Source organism: Musca vetustissima, unplaced genomic scaffold (genome assembly GCF_032173495.1).
Source record: "Musca vetustissima isolate MV318-11 ecotype Yass unplaced genomic scaffold, APGP_CSIRO_Mvet_v1 utg20803, whole genome shotgun sequence".
Classification (NCBI taxonomy): Eukaryota; Metazoa; Arthropoda; class Insecta; order Diptera; family Muscidae; genus Musca; species Musca vetustissima.
The window spans coordinates 16,840-37,482 of NW_026883788.1; the positions used below are offsets into that span (position 1 = coordinate 16,840).

Sequence of the window (20,643 nt, forward strand, 5' to 3'; positions counted from 1 at the left end):
TGGGGGCTACCAGAAAAAGTGGACCTATATTTATAATTTGTGGAGACATTTAGTACCCAATAAGAACTCAATGTACCAATTTTCAGCGTATTCGGTTGAAAAACGAGAGCAAGAACCCCAAAATACCGAAAATTGGGAGGTACTGTTATATGGGAGCTATACCTAAGCGTGGACCGATATATCCCATCTTCGAACTTGACCTGCCTGCAGACAAAAGACAACCCTATGCAAAATTTCAGCACCCTATCTCAATTCCTTCAGAAGATAGCGTGATTACAACAGACGGACGGACGGACATGGCTAGATCGTCTTAGAATTTTACCCTGATCAAGAATATATATACTTTGTGGGGTCAGAAATGAATATTTCGATGAGTTACAAACGGAATGACAAAATTAATATACCCTCCATACTATGGTGGAGGGTATAAAAATGGAATAAAATTCGTTGAATCCTTGATTAGAATTTTTCCACGAAACAGGTGAATAATTTAAAAATTTATTTGCCTTATTTATTTTTTTAACATCAGTAGATATTTGTTTTTCTGTTTTCTTTATTTTGCTATGGTAAAATTAATATGGACAAATAAAATATATTATTTTATTGGAATGTCAGCAGTCATTGTTATTAAAATAAATATTAACTAAAAAAGAAAAAAAAATCGCAAGAATCTCAATGATGATGATTTGGTCAAAATAACACTTCTTCCAGTTCGGAAATTTCTTATTTTCTTTTGTTTTCTTCCACCAAAATTTTGATGAGTTAAAGTCTTAAGAAACTCATGGACTTTGATGACGACAATAAATATATAGTGCCGCCGACCGGCAAGTGCTGCTGGTATTCTTCAGAACAGAACATTTTTCTTTTTGAGATTTTTTCATCCAAACCAAAATCTCATCATCATCATCAGCCTCTCATGTCGAAGAGAAATGCCGGACAATAACGTCACTCACTTATATGTTCGGTAGATGGATGTATGGATATATATTGACGACACACAACAAGAGCATCCACACACATGACGAACAACAACAACAACCATGTGAGTCTCCATGGGTCGTCATCATTTTCATAATTATCAGGAAAAACAAAAAATCAACATCATTATGACGAACCAACACATCATCATTAGCGTTTTTGTTGTTGCTGTTCTTCTTCTGATGGCTGGCTGCTGGTGAGCAAAAAAGTCAGCAGCCAAAAATTTGGCGAGTGGCGACTTTGTTTCAGTTTGATTTTTATTTAAGAACGATACGGACCAAAACGCGTCGAAAGTAGAATAGAAAAAAAACACACTAAAGTCGCCGTTTAGAAAAAAATCGACACATTTTCGGATAACACTTAGCGGTTGATAAAAAGTGAAAGAATTTCGACATTCAGATTTTTTTGGAATATTTTGCAATAGTTTTTAACAAAAATAAAATTGAAAAAAAAAAATAGAAAGAAAGGAAATAAATCTGTGATTATGAAAAATAATAGAATATAAAAGTAATAGAAAAAAATATTGAAATTAAATTTAAATAACAAAGTGGCAGCATTTAAAGAAAAAATTAAAATCCAACAATAAACCACCTCTCCTACCATTGAAAAAATAGAAAAAGTCTCATAATGTCCCAAGCAACACCGACACCGCCCCCACCACCCTCAAGATTTCCAAATCGACCGCCACGTATTATTATACGCAATCCACACAATGGTTCCGCAATGGGTTCAATGCCGCCAACAGCTCAAACAGGTACCTATGGTACAGGTTCAGTGGCTGGTGCACCCTATTGGCCACCCTATGCCAATCCATTTGCAGCGGGCAATTTTATGGCCAAGGGTTTTGAAGGTTTCGTCGATTTCACCAAATCGGGCATGAGTTTTGGTGAAAAATTCACCTTTAGCATGTACAATAAACTAAGTAAATGGTCGAAGAAATGGTTTACACATATATTCCTGTTGACGGTGGTCGCTCTCTACACGGTGGGTGGTGCATTGCTCTTCAAGGCTATTGAAAGTAAGTTTGAAAATTTGGATAACGAAATTTTTTTGAAAATAAAAATATGGGATGTTTAAAAAATAATCAGATATTTTAAAGCGATTCCATAACCAGTTATGAAAATGATAAAAATCTAAAAAACATTATTTGAAGAAAATTCTTCAAAAGAATCTGCGAATCGATTGGAGCTTGAAAAAATATTCCTTAAAAACTTTTCGTTTAAGGATGGTCCTTACAAAAATATTGCAATGAAAAATCATCGCTAAGAGAGATTAAAACTTAATTTTAAATTTTTAAAAATGTCTCGTCCGGACCTTAAAAAAGTGTACGTTTTTTTTGGTACCTTAAGTAAATCTACGCTTGAAATACACGACCCTCAGTGCGTATAAGTGTTGACGTTACGCATACGACAACCTTTCAATTTTGTTATAGGCGTATAAGTGTAGTCGTCACTTATACGCCTATATACCATAAATTTCCTTCATTTTTTAGATGTTCCTTGAAAAAAATTCTTCAACAAAAATCACGACTTGGTAGGCTTGAAAAAATATTCTTTAATAAAAACCACGATTTGGTGGACCTGAAAAAAATATTCTTAAGTGGACCTGACAAAATATTCGTTCAAAAATCCACGCTTTGCTGGTCATACAAAACATATGCCACGACTTGGTGGACCTGAAAAAATATTCTTCAATAAAAACCACGACTTAGTGGACCTGAAAAAATATTCGTTCCAAAACCCACGCTTTGCTGGTCATACAAAACATATGCCACGACTTGGTGGACCTGAAAAAATATTCTTCAATAAAAACCACGACTTAGTGGACCTGAAAAAATATTCGTTCCAAAACCCACGCTTTGCTGGTCATACAAAACATATACCACGACTTGGTGGACCTGAAAAAATATTCTTTAATAAAAACCACGACTTAGTGGACCTGAAAAAATATTCGTTCAAAAATCCTTGCTTTGCTGGTCCTTCAAAACATATACCTACGAAAATCCACGTTTGAGAAATATGTGTCTCAGTGCGTATAAGTGTAGACGTAACGTATACGACAACGTATCCATTTTCTTCGGTGTCTCGGGGCTTTTACATTTTGTCGTCATTTATACGCCTATACATCGTTAGATTTCCTAGTTGAAGTTTGGTCATAGAAAATATTAGATGGTGCCATAAAACTATATCCCTTTTAATAATTCAGCATTTTATGAAAACTGAGGATATATTCAATCATGATCCGTCATGATGTCAGAGCATTTGTGTAATTCACTCCTTCATGGTTTGTTAATAAATATTCATGTGATAATATTCAGACCGTTGTTCCTGAGAAATATTCTTCACAACATCCATACTTGAAAAACAGGAGACTCAGGCGTATAAGTGCTGACGGTACGTATACGATAACGTGTTCATTTTGTTCAGTGTCTCAAAGCGGATGCGGTTTGTCGTCACTTATACGCCTACATACCGCTACTTTCCTTAGTTTAATATTTGTCATTGAAAAATATATTCGCTTTGAAAATCCACTACTGAATGGTAGCATAGAATTAAAAGCCCTCACTTTTAAAAATCCACGCCTTGTGGTTCATTCAAAAAAATACTCTTTTAAAAATCCACGCCTTGTGGTTCATTGAAAAAATAATCTTTTAAAAATCCACGCCTTGTGGGTCATTGAAAAATATTCTTTTCGAAATCTACGCTTTGTGGGCCATTGAAGAAAAAGATTCTTTAAAAATCCACACTTTGTGGGTCATTGCAAAAATTTCTTTTTAACCAGTAAGGAAAGTAGTAAAGTCGGACGGGGCCGACTATATGATACCCTTCACCACTTTGAGTATATTCAACAGATGAATCCTAACAGAAGTCGCATTTTTAAAGGACCAGTAAAATGAAATTGGAACCATAAACACGTCATTCTGCAACCGATACTAAATTCTTCATTTGGTCAGATATAGAAGCTATATCTAAATCTGAACCGATTTCAGGAAACTTAACACACATCATTCTAGACCTAATTTGTTACGCTGTGCCAAATTTCGTGCAAATCGAAAGATATATAGGGACTTTGGTGCACCATTTACATTAAATCTGACGAAAGTATATGTGGGAGCTATATATAAATCTGAACCGATTTTCAGGCAACTTTACACACATCATTCTAGACCTAATTTGCTACGCGGTGCCAAATTTCGTGCTTAAATCGACTCAAAAAGTGATTCTATGCATATTCTCAAAAGGAGCCATGGGTCTATCTCGATTATTTTTGCATGTTACAAACATATGCACAAAAACATAATACCCTGTACCAGAAAAAAGAATTTGGTTCAATAACCTCAAAACCTGGGGGCTACCAGAAAAAATTGACCAATATTTATAATTTATAGTGGAGAGATGTGCTACCTAATAAGAACTCGACGTACTAAATTACAGTCAATTTGGTCGAAAAATCCGATCAGAACCCCCAAAATACCAAAAATTTTGGGGTACCGTTATATGGGTACTACCAGAAAAACTGGACCTATATTTATAATTTTTAGTGGAGTAATTTGGTACCCAATAAGAACCCAATGTACAAAATTTCAGCGAATTCAGTTATAAAACGAGCCCAAAAACCCGAAAATACCGAAACTTGGGGGTACCCTTATATGGGGGCTTTCCGAAAAAATGGACCTTTATTTATAATGTTTGGTAGGGAGATTTGCTACCCAATAAGAACACAAAGTACCAAATTTCAGTGAATTCGGTCGAAAAATGCGATCAAAACCCCCAAAATACCGAAAATTGGGGGTAATCTTATATGGGGGCTATCCGAAAAAATGGACCTTTATTTATAATTTTTGGTAGGGAGATTTGCTACCCAATAAGAACTCAATGTACAAAATTTCAGGGAATTCAGTTACAAAACGCGCTCAAGAACCTCAAAATACCGAAAATTTGGGGGTACCCTTATATGGGGGCTATGCGAAAAAATGGACCGTTATTTATAATTTTTGGTAGGGAGATTTGCTACCTAATAAGAACACAAAGTACCAAATTTCAGCGAATTCGGTCGGAAAATGCGATCAAAACCCCCAAAATACCGAAAATTGGGGGTAATCTTATATGGGGGCTATCCGAAAAAATGGACCTTTATTTATAATTTTTGATAGGGAGATTTGCTACCCAATAAGAACTCAAAGTACCAAATTTCAGCGAATTCAGTTAAAAAACGCGCTCAAGAACCTCAAAATACCGAAAATTTTGGGGTACCCTTATATGGGAGCTATGCCTAAACGTGGACCGATTTTTTCCAATTTCAATAGGGTTCGTCCTTGGGCCAATTAAGTGACCTGTGCCAAATTTCATCCAAATCGGATCATAAATGCGACCTGTACTTTGTTAACAAAAATACATGGACGGACGGACGGACGGACGGACGGACAGACGGACAGACGGACATGCATAAATCGACTCAGAAAGTGATTCTATGCATATTCTCAAAAGGAACCATGGGTCTATCTCGATTATTTTTGCCTGTTACAAACATATGCACAAAGACATAATACCCTGTACCACAGTGTGGTGAAGGGTATAAAAATCCACGACTTGTGGGTCATTGAAAAAATGTTCTTTTAAAAATCGACGCCTTGTGGGTCATTGAAAAAATGTTCTTTTAAAAATCAACGCTTTGTGGGTCATAAAAAAATTCTTTTGAAAATCCACGCCTTGTGGGTCATTGAAAAAATATTCTTCTAAAAAGCCACGACTTATGGGTCATTGAAAAAATATTCTTTTAAAAATTCTGATGGGCCTTCAACAATATTCTGTAGTGTATTCAGATCTCTCAAAAAATTTTCTTAGTGCGTATGTGTGTTGTCGTCACTTATACGTCTCGAGATTTTTTTGCATCCTTCACCTTAAGGTGGAGTTTTAATTAGACTTTTTTGAAGAAATGTAATTTATAAAAATATATTTTTTAATTTTTTTTTGAGGCCAACAGAGGTTTGACTTTAAAATAACAATGTTTTTTCCAAAGACTTTAAAAGTTGACTTAGTTGTGGATTTTGAAAAAGTGGATATAAATGTAAAAATCAATATCAGATTACCATCGGATTATTAAATAGTTTTCCCAGGAATCTAAAGGTGTGAATTAAAAAAAAATATTTTTTTAATTATTTCATTAATAAGTATATTTTTTCCAAGAACTACCACTTGTGAATCCCCAAGGTCCTTGGTCCTTTTAAAAACAACATTTTTTAAACAATTCCGAGATTAGTCGATTTTTTATAAAAATATAATTTTATTTTCATCACATCATCTAAATCATACAAATAAATCATCATGAAATCCAGTAAGGAAATTAATAAAGTCGGACTGGGCCGACTATATGATAGCCTTCACAACTTTGGTTATATTGTACATATGTATCCTTACAATTGCATGTCAATGTTCCCTCGAAGGAACATACTCATGTCTTTCCGGAACTTATGATAAATTTAATTTCATTCGAGCATTCTGCGTACCATGAGAAAAATTTATGGAAAATGATTTTTAGCAAAATTAGCAAAATTGGTGCACAATTTACCTAAAATCGGACGAAAATATATATGAGAGCTATATCTAAATCTGAACCGATTTTCGCGAAATATCACACACATCACTCTACACTTTATTCAGTACGCTATGCTAACTTTTTGGACAAATCGAAGGATATATAAGGACTTTGGTCCACCATTTACATAAAATCGGACGATAATATATGTGGGAGCTATATCTAAAACTGAACCGATCTTCTCGAAACTCACCACTCATCATTCTAGACTCAATTCAGAACGCTTTGCCAAATTTCGTGCAAATCGAAGGATATAAAGGAACTTTGGTGCACTATTTACCTAAAATCGGACGAAAATGTATATGGGAGCTATATCTAAATCTGAACCGATTTTCACGAAACTTAGAACACATCATTCTAGGCCTAGTTCAGTACGCTGTGCCAAATTCCGTGCAAATCGAAAGATATATAGGGACTTTGGAGCACCATTTACATAAAATCGGAAGAAAAAATATATAGGACATATATCAAAATCCGAACCGATTTTCCCGAATCTTAACACACATCAATCTAGACCTAATTCATTACGATATGCCAAATTTCGTGCAATTCGAAAGATATATATAGGGACTTTGGTACACCAATTACCTAAAATCGGTCGAAAATATATATGGGAGCTATATCTAAATCTGAACCGATGTTCACGAAACTTAACCCACATCCTTCTAGGCTAAATTCAGTATGCTGTGTCAAATTTCGTTCAAATGAAAAGATTTGCAGTGACTTTGGTTCACCATTTACCTAAAATCGGGAGAAACTATATATGGGAGCTATATCTAAATGTGAACAGATTTTCACGAAAGTTTGCACACATCATTCTAGACTCGATTCAGTACGCTCTGCCAAATTTCGTGTAAATCGAATGATATATAGAGACATTGGTGCACCATTTACATTAAATCGGTCGAAAATATGTATGGGAGCTATATCTAAATTTGAACCGATTTTCAACAATTTCAATAGGGTTCGTCCTTGGACCAAATAAATGAGCTGTACCAAATTTCATCCAATTCGAATTAAAAATGCGACCTGTACTTTGTTTACAATTTAACATCAACAGACGGACGGACATGCATAAATCGTCTCAAAAAGTGATTCGTGCATATTCTCAAAAGGAACCATGGGTCTATCTCGATTCCGTTTGTCTGTTACAAACATATACACTAATACATAATACCCTGTACTACAGTATGGTGAAGGGTATAAAAACAACAACAACAATACGTACACACACACATCCTACATCCAAAAATAATGCCATGGTGTAAATTACTTATTCATGTAGTTCCGATTACAGTTCATGCCATTTGTGTCAAGTTCAAATAAAATTTGGAAATTTTTTGTAAATCAGAACAAAAGAGGTCAGAGAACTGGAGATTATTTCGTTGTGCATTTGAAAACAAAAACAATAGCAACAACACAAAATGAAATGGAGAAAACATTTCATACAAAAAGGGTAAACAAAAAGCATTACTGCATTAGAGAGTCAGTCTGTCTCCATTTTACTTCGGACTGGAGGTTGATGTTAAACCAAAATTAGTATACGACCTTGACCTTCACTTAGTGGCGGCACTGCAATGTGAAAATAATCCCATAAATTTTTAGGAACACAGTTACTCATATATAATATCGGTTTAAGTGGATTTGTCCAACAATCCATGATGTCAGCTAATATATAGTTGGAGAGATTTTGTATGGGGAGCCTTAGAGGGGGAATTTTGAGGGAAAAAATTAGAAACAAATATTTTTATGGAATTAAATGCGTTTTTGGCATTACAATATAAAAATTTGTTACAAAACAAAAAAAAAATTAAAAATTCATGGCACAAAAAATTGAAAGAAACAAACAAATAAATCATTGCATGGCTTATGGAAATTGCGTTCAGTCGACATACAGTGGGAGGGAAAAAGAGGGGGAAATTTATTTATTTTCGTTCTACAATTAAAAAATTTGTTTTGACTTTTGAATTTATATGTCTTTTCAAAGATCGGAATTTAAAAAAAATATATTTTTTGTAAGGAACTTCAGTCTTACATTTAAAAAAATTTTCAGAGGCCGCCAGTTCTGGATATTTGAAAAAAAATTAATGTTACACTTTTTATACCCTTCACCACACTGTGGTACAGGGTATTATGTCTTTGTGCATATGTTTGTAACAGGCAAAAATAATCGAGATAGACCCATGGTTCCTTTTGAGAATATGCATAGAATCACTTTCTGAGTCGATTTATGCATGTCCGTCTGTCCGTCTGTCCGTCCGTCCGTCCGTCCGTCCATGTATTTTTGTTAACAAAGTACAGGTCGCATTTATGATCCGATTTGGATGAAATTTGGCACAGGTCACTTAATTGGCCCAAGGACGAACCCTATTGAAATTGGAAAAAATCGGTCCACGTTTAGGCATAGCTCCCATATAAGGGTACCCCAAAATTTTCGGTATTTTGAGGTTCTTGAGCGCGTTTTTTAACTGAATTCGCTGAAATTTGGTACTTTGAGTTCTTATTGGGTAGCAAATCTCCCTATCAAAAATTATAAATAAAGGTCCATTTTTTCGGATAGCCCCCATATAAGATTACCCCCAATTTTCGGTATTTTGGGGGTTTTGATCGCATTTTCCGACCGAATTCGCTGAAATTTGGTACTTTGTGTTCTTATTAGGTAGCAAATCTCCCTACCAAAAATTATAAATAACGGTCCATTTTTTCGCATAGCCCCCATATAAGGGTACCCCCAAATTTTCGGTATTTTGAGGTTCTTGAGCGCGTTTTGTAACTGAATTCCCTGAAATTTTGTACATTGAGTTCTTATTGGGTAGCAAATCTCCCTACCAAAAATTATAAATAAAGGTCCATTTTTTCGGATAGCCCCCATATAAGATTACCCCCAATTTTCGGTATTTTGGGGGTTTTGATCGCATTTTTCGACCGAATTCACTGAAATTTGGTACTTTGTGTTCTTATTGGGTAGCAAATCTCCCTACCAAACATTATAAATAAAGGTCCATTTTTTCGGAAAGCCCCCATATAAGGGTACCCCCAAGTTTCGGTATTTTCGGGTTTTTGGGCTCGTTTTATAACTGAATTCGCTGAAATTTTGTACATTGGGTTCTTATTGGGTACCAAATTACTCCACTAAAAATTATAAATATAGGTCCAGTTTTTCTGGTAGTACCCATATAACGGTACCCCAAAATTTTTGGTATTTTGGGGGTTCTGATCGGATTTTTCGACCAAATTGACTGTAATTTAGTACGTCGAGTTCTTATTAGGTAGCACATCTCTCCACTATAAATTATAAATATTGGTCAATTTTTTCTGGTAGCCCCCAGGTTTTGAGGTTATTGAACCAAATTCTTTTTTCTGGTACAGGGTATTATGTTTTTGTGCATATGTTTGTAACATGCAAAAATAATCGAGATAGACCCATGGCTCCTTTTGAGAATATGCATAGAATCACTTTTTGAGTCGATTTAAGCACGAAATTTGGCACCGCGTAGCAAATTAGGTCTAGAATGATGTGTGTAAAGTTGCCTGAAAATCGGTTCAGATTTATATATAGCTCCCACATATACTTTCGTCAGATTTAATGTAAATGGTGCACCAAAGTCCCTATATATCTTTCGATTTGCACGAAATTTGGCACAGCGTAACAAATTAGGTCTAGAATGATGTGTGTTAAGTTTCCTGAAATCGGTTCAGATTTAGATATAGCTTCTATATCTGACCAAATGAAGAATTTAGTATCGGTTGCAGAATGACGTGTTTATGGTTCCAATTTCATTTTACTGGTCCTTTAAAAATGCGACTTCTGTTAGGATTCATCTGTTGAATATACTCAAAGTGGTGAAGGGTATCATATAGTCGGCCCCGTCCGACTTTACTACTTTCCTTACTGGTTTATAAAGGAATATGTATTTTTCCAAGGACCTCATAATTACCTTAGAAGTATATTTTTTGTTAGGTCCAGGTCCATACTCTTCCAAATTTTAATATTTATACCCTTCACCACTCTGTGCATATGTTTGTAACAAGCAAAAGGAAACGAGACAGACACATGGTTCTTTTTGAGAATATGCATAGAATCACTTTATAAGTCGATTTATGCATGCCCATCCGTCCGTCCGTCTGTCTGTCCATGTTAAATTGTAAACAAAGAACAGGTCGCATTTATTATCCGAATTGGATGAAATTTGACATACGTCACTTATATGGCCCAACGACGAACCCTATTGAAATTAGGAAAAATCGGTTCAGATTTAGATATAGCTCCCATATATATTTTCGTCCGATCTAAGGTAAATGGTGCACCAAAGACCCTAAATATCTCTCGATTTCCACGAAATTTGGCACAGCGTTCTGAATTAGGCCTAGAATGATGTGTGGTAAGTTTCGTGAAAATCGGTTCAGATTTAGATATAGCTCTCATATATAGCTTTGTCCGATTTTTTGTAAATTGTGCACTAAAGTCCTTATATATATTTCGATTTGCACGAAATTTGGCATAGGGTACTGAATTAGGTCTAGAATTATGTGTGCTAAGTTCCGTGAAAATCGGTTAAGATTTAGATATAGCTCCCATATATATTTTCGTACCATTTAAGGCAAATGGGTCACCAAAGTTCCTATATATCTTTCTATTTGCACGAAATTTGGCATAGAGTACTAAATTAGGTCCAGAACGAAGTGTGCCAAGTTTCTAGAAAATCGGGTCAGATTTATATATAGCTCACTTATATATTTCCGTCCGATCTGAGGTAAATGGGGCTTCCAAGTCCCTAAATGAATTTCGATTTGCACGAAATTTGGCATAGTGTACAGAATTAGGTCCAGAACGAAGTGTGCCGATTTTTCTAAAAATCGGGTCAGATTTTTATATAGATCCAATATATATTTTCCTCCGATTTAATGTAAATGGGACACCAAAGTTTCTAAATAACTTTCGATTTGCACAAAATTTGGCATAGGGTACAGAATTAGGTCCAAAATGATGTGTGTTAGGTTTCGTGAAAATCGGGTCAAATTTAGATATAGCTCCAATATATATTTTCGTCCGATTTTAGATGAATGGTGCACCAAAGTCCTTGTATATCTTTCGATTTGCACTAAATTTGACATGGCGTACTCAGTTAAGTCTAGAATGATGTGTGCTAAGTTTCGTGGAAATCGGTTTTGATTTAGATATAGCTCCCATATATAGTTTCGTCCGATTTAAGGTAAATGAGACACCACAGTTTCTATATATCTTTCGATTTGAACGAAATTTGGCATAGAGTACTGAATTAGGTCCAGAACGAAGTGTGCCAAGTTTCGAGAAAATCGGTTCAGATTTATATATAGCTCCCATATATATTTTCGTCCGATTTAAGGTAAATGGTGCACCAAAGTTTCTACATATTCTTCGATTTGCACGAAATTTGCCATAGCGTACTGAATTGAGTCTAGAATGATGTGTGCTAAGTTTCGTGAAAATCGGTTCAGATTTAGATTTAGCTCCCATATATAGTTTCGTCCGATTTAAGATAAATGGGGCACCAAAGTTCCTATATATCTTTCGATTTGCACGAAATTTGGCATAGTGTACTGAATTAGGTCCAGAACGAAGTGTGCGAAGTTTCTAGAAAATCGGGTCAAATTTATATATAGCTCCAATATATATTTTCCTCCGATTTAAGGTAAATTGGACACCAAAGTTCCTATATATCTTTCGATTTGCACGAAATTTGGCATAGTGTACTAAATTAGGTCCAGAACGAAGTGTGCCAAGTTTCGAGAAAATCGGGTCAGATTTATATATAGCTCCCATATATATTTTCTTCCGATTTAAGGTAAATGGGGCAGCAAAGTTTCGATATATCTTTCGATTTGCACGAACGAAGTGTGCCAAGTTTCAAGAAAATTCGATTTTATGTAAATTGTGCTCTAAAGACCCTATGTTTGTCCAGCTGCCACATAATTTTGTACAATGAAGGTAATATAAATTAATCTCTTTCAAATCTCGTTGAAATCGGTTCAGACTTAGATATAGGATCAGATATATATTTGACCAAATGAAAAATTTAGTATAGTTTGCAGAATGCCATGTTTATGGATCCAATTTCATTTTAGTGGTCCTTCAAGAATACGACGTCTGTTAAAATTCATCAGTTGAATATACCCAAAGTGGTGAAGGGTATCATATAGTCGGCACCGTTAGACTTCACTCCTTTCCTTACTGGTTTTAATTTGTATTTTTCCAATGACCTCAAAATTATCTTAGAAGTATATTTTTTGTGAGGTCCATACTCTCCCCAATTTTAATATTTTTATTTCTTATTTGTTTTTTTTTTTAATTAAAAAAAAACAACATTTTGCCTACAGGGCATTTAGCTGAATTCCCGACATCATGTTGCCCCCAAAAGGAAATGCTCCATAAATTTGCCAAACCAAAACAATTCTATAAACAAACAAACTTAAATATGAATAAAATTCGAAAAAAAAAATTTGAAATTAAACACAAATTTATAATCACAATTTGAAATAAAAATTCCCCATCAATAATTGTTGGGGGAATATTAAAATCCATAAACTAAAATCTTGAAAGGAGATTCTGTGCAGAATACTGACCGAAAAATTTATGTGAAAAGTTTCGATTTTAGAATTTTATGGAACTGTAATTTGCTTTAATTAGAATAATTTTGGAATACAAAATGATTAAACGCGGTTATAAACAAATAACAATTGAGATTCAAATTTGGAATAGCAGCAGAAGATTGATTTGGAATATTTAGGAAGGCACGCACGCACTGAGGTGCACTTATGCCTTCAGCAATAAATTATGTTAATTCGATTCAAATTGATGTTCATCAATTTTATGGGTTCACTCAACATGGGAGCTGAAAATATTTTGAAATTTTTTCTAGAAAAAAATAATTATTTTTCTATTGGGGGAAAATACTGTTTGGAAAATGAGTGGAATTTAAAAAAATTTATTTTTTTCCAAGTCGCGAATTTTTAAAGAATATTTTTTCCAAGGACCAAGAGAAGCGTGGATTTTCTAAAGAATATTTTTTCCAAAGACCATCAGAGGCGTGGATTTTTTAAAGAATATTTTTTCCAAGGACCAACATAGGCGTGGATTTTTTAAAGAATATTTTTTCCAAGGACCAACAGAGGCGTGGATTTTTTAAAGAATATTTTTTCCAAGGACTAACAGATCAATAGGCGTGGATTTTTAAAGAATATTTTTTCCAAGGACCAACAGAGGCGTGGATTTTTTAAGGAATATTTTTTACAAGGACCAACAGAGGCGTGGATTTTTTAAAGAATATTTTTTCCAAGGACCAACATAGGCGTGGATTTTTAAAAAATATTTTTTCCAAGGACCAACAGAGGCGTGGATTTTTTAAAGAATATTTTTTCCAAGGACCAAAGTAGGAGTGGATATTTCAAGAATAATTTTTCCAAAGACCAAAGGAGGAGTGGAAATTATTTCAAGAATAATTTTTCCAAGGACCAATGGAGGAGTGGAGTTTAAAGAATAATTTTTCCAAGGACCAACGGAGGTGTGGATATTTCAAGAATAATTTTTCCACGAATCGAAAGAGGTACTGTACCCTGTACCACACTGTGGTACAGGGTATTATGTCTTTGTGAATATGTTTGTAACAGGCAAAAGGGATCGAGATAGACCCGTGGTTCATTTTGAGAATATGCATAGAATCACTTTCTAAGTCGATTTACGCATGTTCGTCTGTCCACCGTGCGTCCATGTATTTTTGTTAACAAAGTACAGGTGGCATTTATGATTCGAATTGGAGGGAATTTGGCACAGCTTATTTATTTGGTCCAAGGACAAACCCTATTGAAATTGGAGAAAATCGGTTCAGATTTAGATATAGCTCCCATATTTAGTTTCGTCCGATTTAATGTAAATGGGATACCAAAGTCCCTATATATCATTCGATTTTGGTATTTGGTATAGCCTACTGAATTAGGTCTAGAATGATGTGTGCCAAGTTTCGTGAAAATCGTTTCAGATTTAGATATAGCTCCCATATATAGTTTCGGCAGATTTAAAGTTAATTGTGTACAACAGTATATATCTTTCGATTAGGACGAAATTTGGTATAGCCTACTGAATTAGATCTAGAATGATGTGTGCTAAGTTTCGTGAAAATCGGTTCAAATTCAGAAATAGCTCCCATATATATTTACGTCCGATTTAAAGTAAATGGTGGACCAAAATTCCAAAATATGCTTCGATTAGCACAAAATTTGGCACAGCGTACTGAATTAAGCCTGAAATTATGTGTGCTAATTTTCGTGAAAATAGGTTCAGATTTAGATATAGCTCTCATATATAGTTTCGTCTGATTTTATGTAAATGGCATACCAAAGTCTCTATATATATTTCGATTTGCACGAAATTTGGTATAGCCGACTGAATTAGGTCTAGAATGGTGTGTGCTAAGTTTCGTGAAAATCGGTTCAGATTTAGATTAGCTCCCATATATAGTTTCGCCCGATTTTAGGTAAATGGTGGTCCAAAGTCCCTAAATACGCTTCGATTTGCACGAAATTTAGCACAGCATACTAAATTGAGTATATAATAAAGTGTGTTAAGTTTCGTGAAAATAGGTTCAGATTATGATATAGCTGCCATATATATATTCGTCCGATTTGAGGTAAATGGTGGACCAAAGTCCCTAAATATCTGTCGATTTGCACAAAATTCGGCACAGCGTACTAAATTAAGCCTAGAATGATGTGTGCTAAGTTTCGTTAAAATCGGTTCAGATTTAGATATAGCTCCCATATATATTTCCGTCCGATTTAAGGTAAATGGTTTACCAAAGTCCCTAAAAATGCTTCGATTTGCACGAAATTTAGCACAGCGTACTACATTGAGTCTAGAATGATGTGTGCTAAGTTTCGTGAAAATCGGTTCAGATTTAGATATAGCTGCCATATATTCGTCCGATTTGAGGTAAATGGTGCACCAAAGTCCCTAAATATGCTTCGATTTGCACGAAATTTGGCGCAGCGTGCTAAATTAAGCCTAGAATGGTGTGTGTAAAATCGGTTCAGATTTAGATATGGCTCCCATATATATTTTCGTCCGATTTTATGTAAATGGCGTACTGAAGTGCCTATATATTTTTCGATTTTTTCGAAATTTGGCATAACGTACTGAATTATGTCTAGAATGATGTTTGCTAAGTTTCGTGAAAATCGGTTCAGATTTAGATATAGCTCCCATATATATTTTCGTCCGGTTTTACATATATGGTGCACCAAACTCCTTATGTTTGTCCGATTAACACGAACGTATTAAATTGAGACTTGAATGACGTTATACGGTTTTGTTGAAATTGGTGCAGATGCAGCCATAGCTTCCATATGTATTTCGGACGGTTGTATGATTGAAATTAAATTTTTAACAGTGCGGCGTACCAAATATAAATCGTTTTCCATATATTTATCCCATGGTACGCAGAAGACTCTAAATCTGCCCGAATGAAATTAAATTTATCATAGGTTGCAGGAAGACATGAGTATGTTCTTTCGAGTGGTGTAGGGTATCATATAGTCGGCCCAGTCCGACTTTAATACTCTCCTTACTGGTTAAGGCTTGGAAAAATATTTTTAAACGATCCATGTCTGTTGTAGGTCCTCAGATTATATTTTTAAAAATCTTAGTATTCTGCAAGACCTTGAAATATATTTTTAAAAGATCCATATCTGTTGAAGTTCCTTAAAATCTTTTTTTAATAAATCTTAGCCCTTTGTAAGCTCCTAGAAAAAGATCCATTCCTATTGAAGTTCCGTAATTTTTTTTTTTTAAAAAATCTAAGCCCTTTGTAAGGACTTAAAAATTTTTAAAGGGTCCTTAAAATATTTTTTGTTTTAAACTCTGTCTGCTGAAGGTCTTCAAAAAAGTGTTTTCAAGAAATCCTCGCTTATGATGGGCGGTAAAAAACATTTTTTAAAACTTCATCGCTTGTTGAAGGCCCTTGAAAAATACATTATCAGAATCTACTCCTTTTAAAGGTACTTTAAAAATATATTTTTAAATCGACTTCTGTTGAAGGTTGAAGGAAAAAGATATTTTTTATATTCTCATCTGGTTTTTCCTACTTTATTTTATTATTAATTCATCCATTTCCCTCTCCGCCTCTTTTCTTTCCAGGCCGACAAGAAGAAGTGGCCCACATTAACACCCACGAGGCACAGAAACAATTTTTCAATGCCATACGTCGTCTGGCCGAAGATCATGAAATGAGAAAGGTAATAGTAGATTTTGAGTCCCACCATTCCCCAATTGCCTTCGTTAACCTCTCACCTCTCCCCTACGCCCTTTCTTATAGTACAGTCCCAAAGAGTTTGATGGCAAACTGATACGAACACTGCGTGATCATCAGTCGGGTGTGGAGTCACTGCTGAATAACAATAAGACACTGGAGGAGTTGGCAGCACCACAGAAGACCTGGTCCTTTTGGAATGCCATGTTTTTCTGCAGTACCATCTATACGACAATTGGTAAGTAAAAAATCGATCGGGTGGGTAGGAGTGTCAGTGTCATCACATTTCCAAAAATAACTTCGATGAAAACAAAAATTAGCGCCTATCACAAATATTCCATGGGAACACAAAAAAAACAGTTGAAATATACATTTTATTTATGGCTATTGTTGTTGTTGTGGTACTGATTGCCACGGGTGCTTAAGTCCCCAAAGTGACAAATGTTTTTCCTCAAAACCAAAAAAATCACAAACTTTTCCAATTTTATGGCGAATTTATGCGCTTTGACCAGAATGTCTGTCGTACGCATATCGCGACGACAAAGCATGCTGAAGAATTCAAGGGTATTTGCTGTGGTTTTTGTTGTTGTTGTTGGCTGTTTTAATTTGTTTTGTTGGCGGAAAGTGTTGACCAAAAAAACAAATTATACGCCCACCACCCACTTGTTATTTGTCTAAATTATGGGAAAATATTTTTCTGATCAGATTATTTGTCGGGTTGATTATTTGTTTTTTTTTTTTATTTCATGGTCTCGCGGGAAAAAAGTTATTTTCCAGTTAATTCTAAAAAAAACACTTTAATTAAACATTTATTTAAAAAAATTGTCAATGAACCATGAAAAAATATATATTTTACAAATCCGCATCTATTGAAGGACCTTGAAAAATATTTTTAAAAAATCCACGCTTCTTATAGGTTGGATATTAAAAAAACCACGTCCCTGGAAGGTCTTTGAATATACACATTTTGAAAATATTTTTTTAAAAAATCCACACCAGGACAAAATATTAAATAAGTCCTTGCAAAAATATATTAAAAAACGTCATGTCAGTTTGAGGTTCCGGTAAACATATTTTTTCTAAATCCACACCTATTGAAGGTCGTTGAAAAATATTTTCTATACATCAACGCCTTCTGAAGGGTCTGGAAGAAATTAACGCCTGTTGAAGGTCCTGGAAAATATATTTTTTTTATACATCCACGCATGTTGAATGTCCTGGAATATATATTTTATTTTTATAAAGCCACGCCTTCTGTGGGACCTGGAAAAATATTTTTTTTATACATCCACGCCTGTTAAAAGTCCTGGAAGTATTATTTTTTTATACATCCAACCCTGTTGTCATTGAAGAAAATATATTTTAAAAATCCGCGCCTGTTGAATGTCCTTGAAAAATATTTCTTAAAAATCCGCGCCTGTTTAAGGTATTTGAAAAATAGTTCTAAAAAATCAGCGCCTGTTGAATGTCCTTGAAAAATATTTCTTAACAAATCCACACGTGTTAAAGGTCCTTGAAACAATATTTCTTAAAAATCCACGCCTCGATTGGTCCTTGGAAAAGATATTTTTTATAACTATGTTCGTTCTTCAGAGCTTTTCTAAACCACTTCAGACAGCTTCAGAATTGTCTATAATATATTCGGACCTCTTCATATTCATTTATAAATCTGTTCGTCCTTGGAAAAAATATTTCTTAAAAATCCACGCCTCGTTTGGACCTTGGAAACGATATTTTTATAACTCTGTTTGTCCTTGCTCCTCTTCAGAGCTTTTCTAAACCACTTCGAACAGCTTCAGAATTGCTTATAATATATTCGGACCTCTTCATATTCATTTATAACTCTGTTCGTCCTGGGAAAAAATATTTCTTAAAAATCCTCGCCTCGTTTGGTCCTTGGAAAAGATATTTTTATAATTCTGTTTGTCCTTGCTCCTCTTCAGAGCTCTTCTAAACCACTTCGGACAGCTTCAGAATTGCCTATAATATATTCGAACTTCTTCATATTCGATCCTCTATATAGCTCCTCAGAATCAATTCGGACCTCATTAGAGCTGCTGATGAGATATTCAGATATATATTTTTTTGAAGCCCTGATAATCTAATCGGACCACTTCAGCGCTTCTCATAGCGTATTCGAACATATTGTGAGTATGGGTAAAACCCATTTATGGCTCCTCAGAACCAATTCGATTTTTTTCAGAACTGCTTTTGAGTATCCCGAAACCTGTTCGAACCTCTTTATAGCTCATCAGAACCATTTTGGACATCTTTAGAGCTGATCATAACATAAACAAATATTTTCCGAAGCGCTAATAATCTATACGTAAGATATTGCGACCTCTTATGAGTATCCCATAACTTATACGGACTTATTTATAGCTCCACAGAACCAATTCGGACTTCCTCAGAAACATATTCATATCTTTTCCAAGTCGCTAATAATCAACCTGAACAACTTAAGAGCTCCTTATAACATATTCGGACCTCTTTTGAGTATTCCGAAACTTATTTAGACCTATTTATAGCTCCTCAGAACGAATTCGGACCTCGTATGAGCTGTTTATCATATTCAGTTCGTTTCCGAAGCGCTGATAATATATTCGTAACATAATCGGACCTCTTATGAGTTTCCAATAACATATTCGGACTTCCTTATAGCACCTCAGATCTCTTCAGAGCTGCTCATAGCATATTCGAACCTCCTTTAAGTAACTCGAAACCTATTCGGACAACTTTTAAGCTATTAAAAAACATTTTGGATCTTTTCAGAGCTGCTTTTGATTATCCCGTATACTATTCGGACCTACTTATAGCTACTCAGAACATTTTTGAATCTCATCAGAGATCCTCAAAACATATTCGGATCTCTTTTCAGAGTCCCATAACCTATTCGTCCTTGTTTATAGTTCTCAGAACCAATTAGGATCTCTTTAGAGCTGCTTTTGAGTATCCCGAATCCTATTCGGACCTCCTTATAGCTACTCAAAACCATGTTGGATCTCTTCAGATATCCTCATAACATACTCGAACCACTTTTGAGTGTCCCATAACGTAAGCGGAACTATTTTGTAGCTCCTCAAAACCTATTCAGACCACTTCAGAGATGCTTTTGAGTAATTCAGCCCTCTTTTGAGCTTTCTTTAACCTATTCGAAAATTTACAGACTTCGCAATTACGAACCACTTTTGAGTGTCCCATAACGTAATCGGAAATATCTATAGCACCTCAGAACTTATTCAGACCACTTCAGAGCTTTTTTTTTTTTGAATATCCCGATACCCATTCGGACCTCATTAGGGCTCTTCATAACATGTTCGGCCACTTTTGAGTGTTCCAAAACCTAATGGGAACTATTGACAGCTCCTCAGAAGCAATTCACACCTGTTTTTGAATATCCCCATACCCATTCGGCCCTCTTTAGGGCTCTTCATAACATGTTCGAGCATTTTTTAGAGTCCCAAAACCTAATCGGAACTATTGACAGCTCCTCAGAACCAATTCACATTCACAGCATCCTATAACCTATTCGATCCTCTACAGAGTTCCCACCACTTCGTACATTATTTGGTCGTCTTCAAAGATACTAATAGCGTATGAGTATCTTATAGTCTTTAATGACCTCTTTATAGCTCCTGTGAACCAAATCGGCCATCTTTTGAATATCACATAAACGATTCGAAGTTCTTCTGATCAGATTCTGACTTTTTCAAAGCAGATAATAGATTATTCGAACCTCATCAAAACAACTTTTGGCCTCTACAATCTAATCGAACCTCTTCCGAGCTGC

General features: G+C 35.0%; 1 protein-coding gene across 1 annotated transcript; it reads left to right on the forward strand.

Annotated features, from left to right (window-relative positions):
* Positions 1-1,605: 1,605 nt before the first annotated feature.
* LOC133330802 (uncharacterized) lies at positions 1,606-17,102 on the forward strand. The gene is made up of 3 exons (XM_061539209.1): positions 1,606-1,996; positions 16,742-16,839; positions 16,920-17,102. The coding sequence occupies exons 1-3, from the start codon at positions 1,606-1,608 to the stop codon at positions 17,097-17,099; spliced, it is 669 nt and encodes a 222-aa protein (XP_061395193.1). The 3' UTR covers positions 17,100-17,102.
* Positions 17,103-20,643: the final 3,541 nt, after the last annotated feature.

Excerpts from the sequence above, each read along its gene's own strand:
- LOC133330802 (XM_061539209.1), top strand. The coding sequence starts at position 1,606 with ATGTCCCAAGCAACACCGACACCGCCCCCACCACCCTCAAGATTTCCA. Across the intron at positions 1,997-16,741 it reads GCTCTTCAAGGCTATTGAAA|GCCGACAAGAAGAAGTGGCC; the intron begins GTAAGTTTGAAA and ends TTTTCTTTCCAG. Across the intron at positions 16,840-16,919 it reads AAGATCATGAAATGAGAAAG|TACAGTCCCAAAGAGTTTGA; the intron begins GTAATAGTAGAT and ends CCTTTCTTATAG.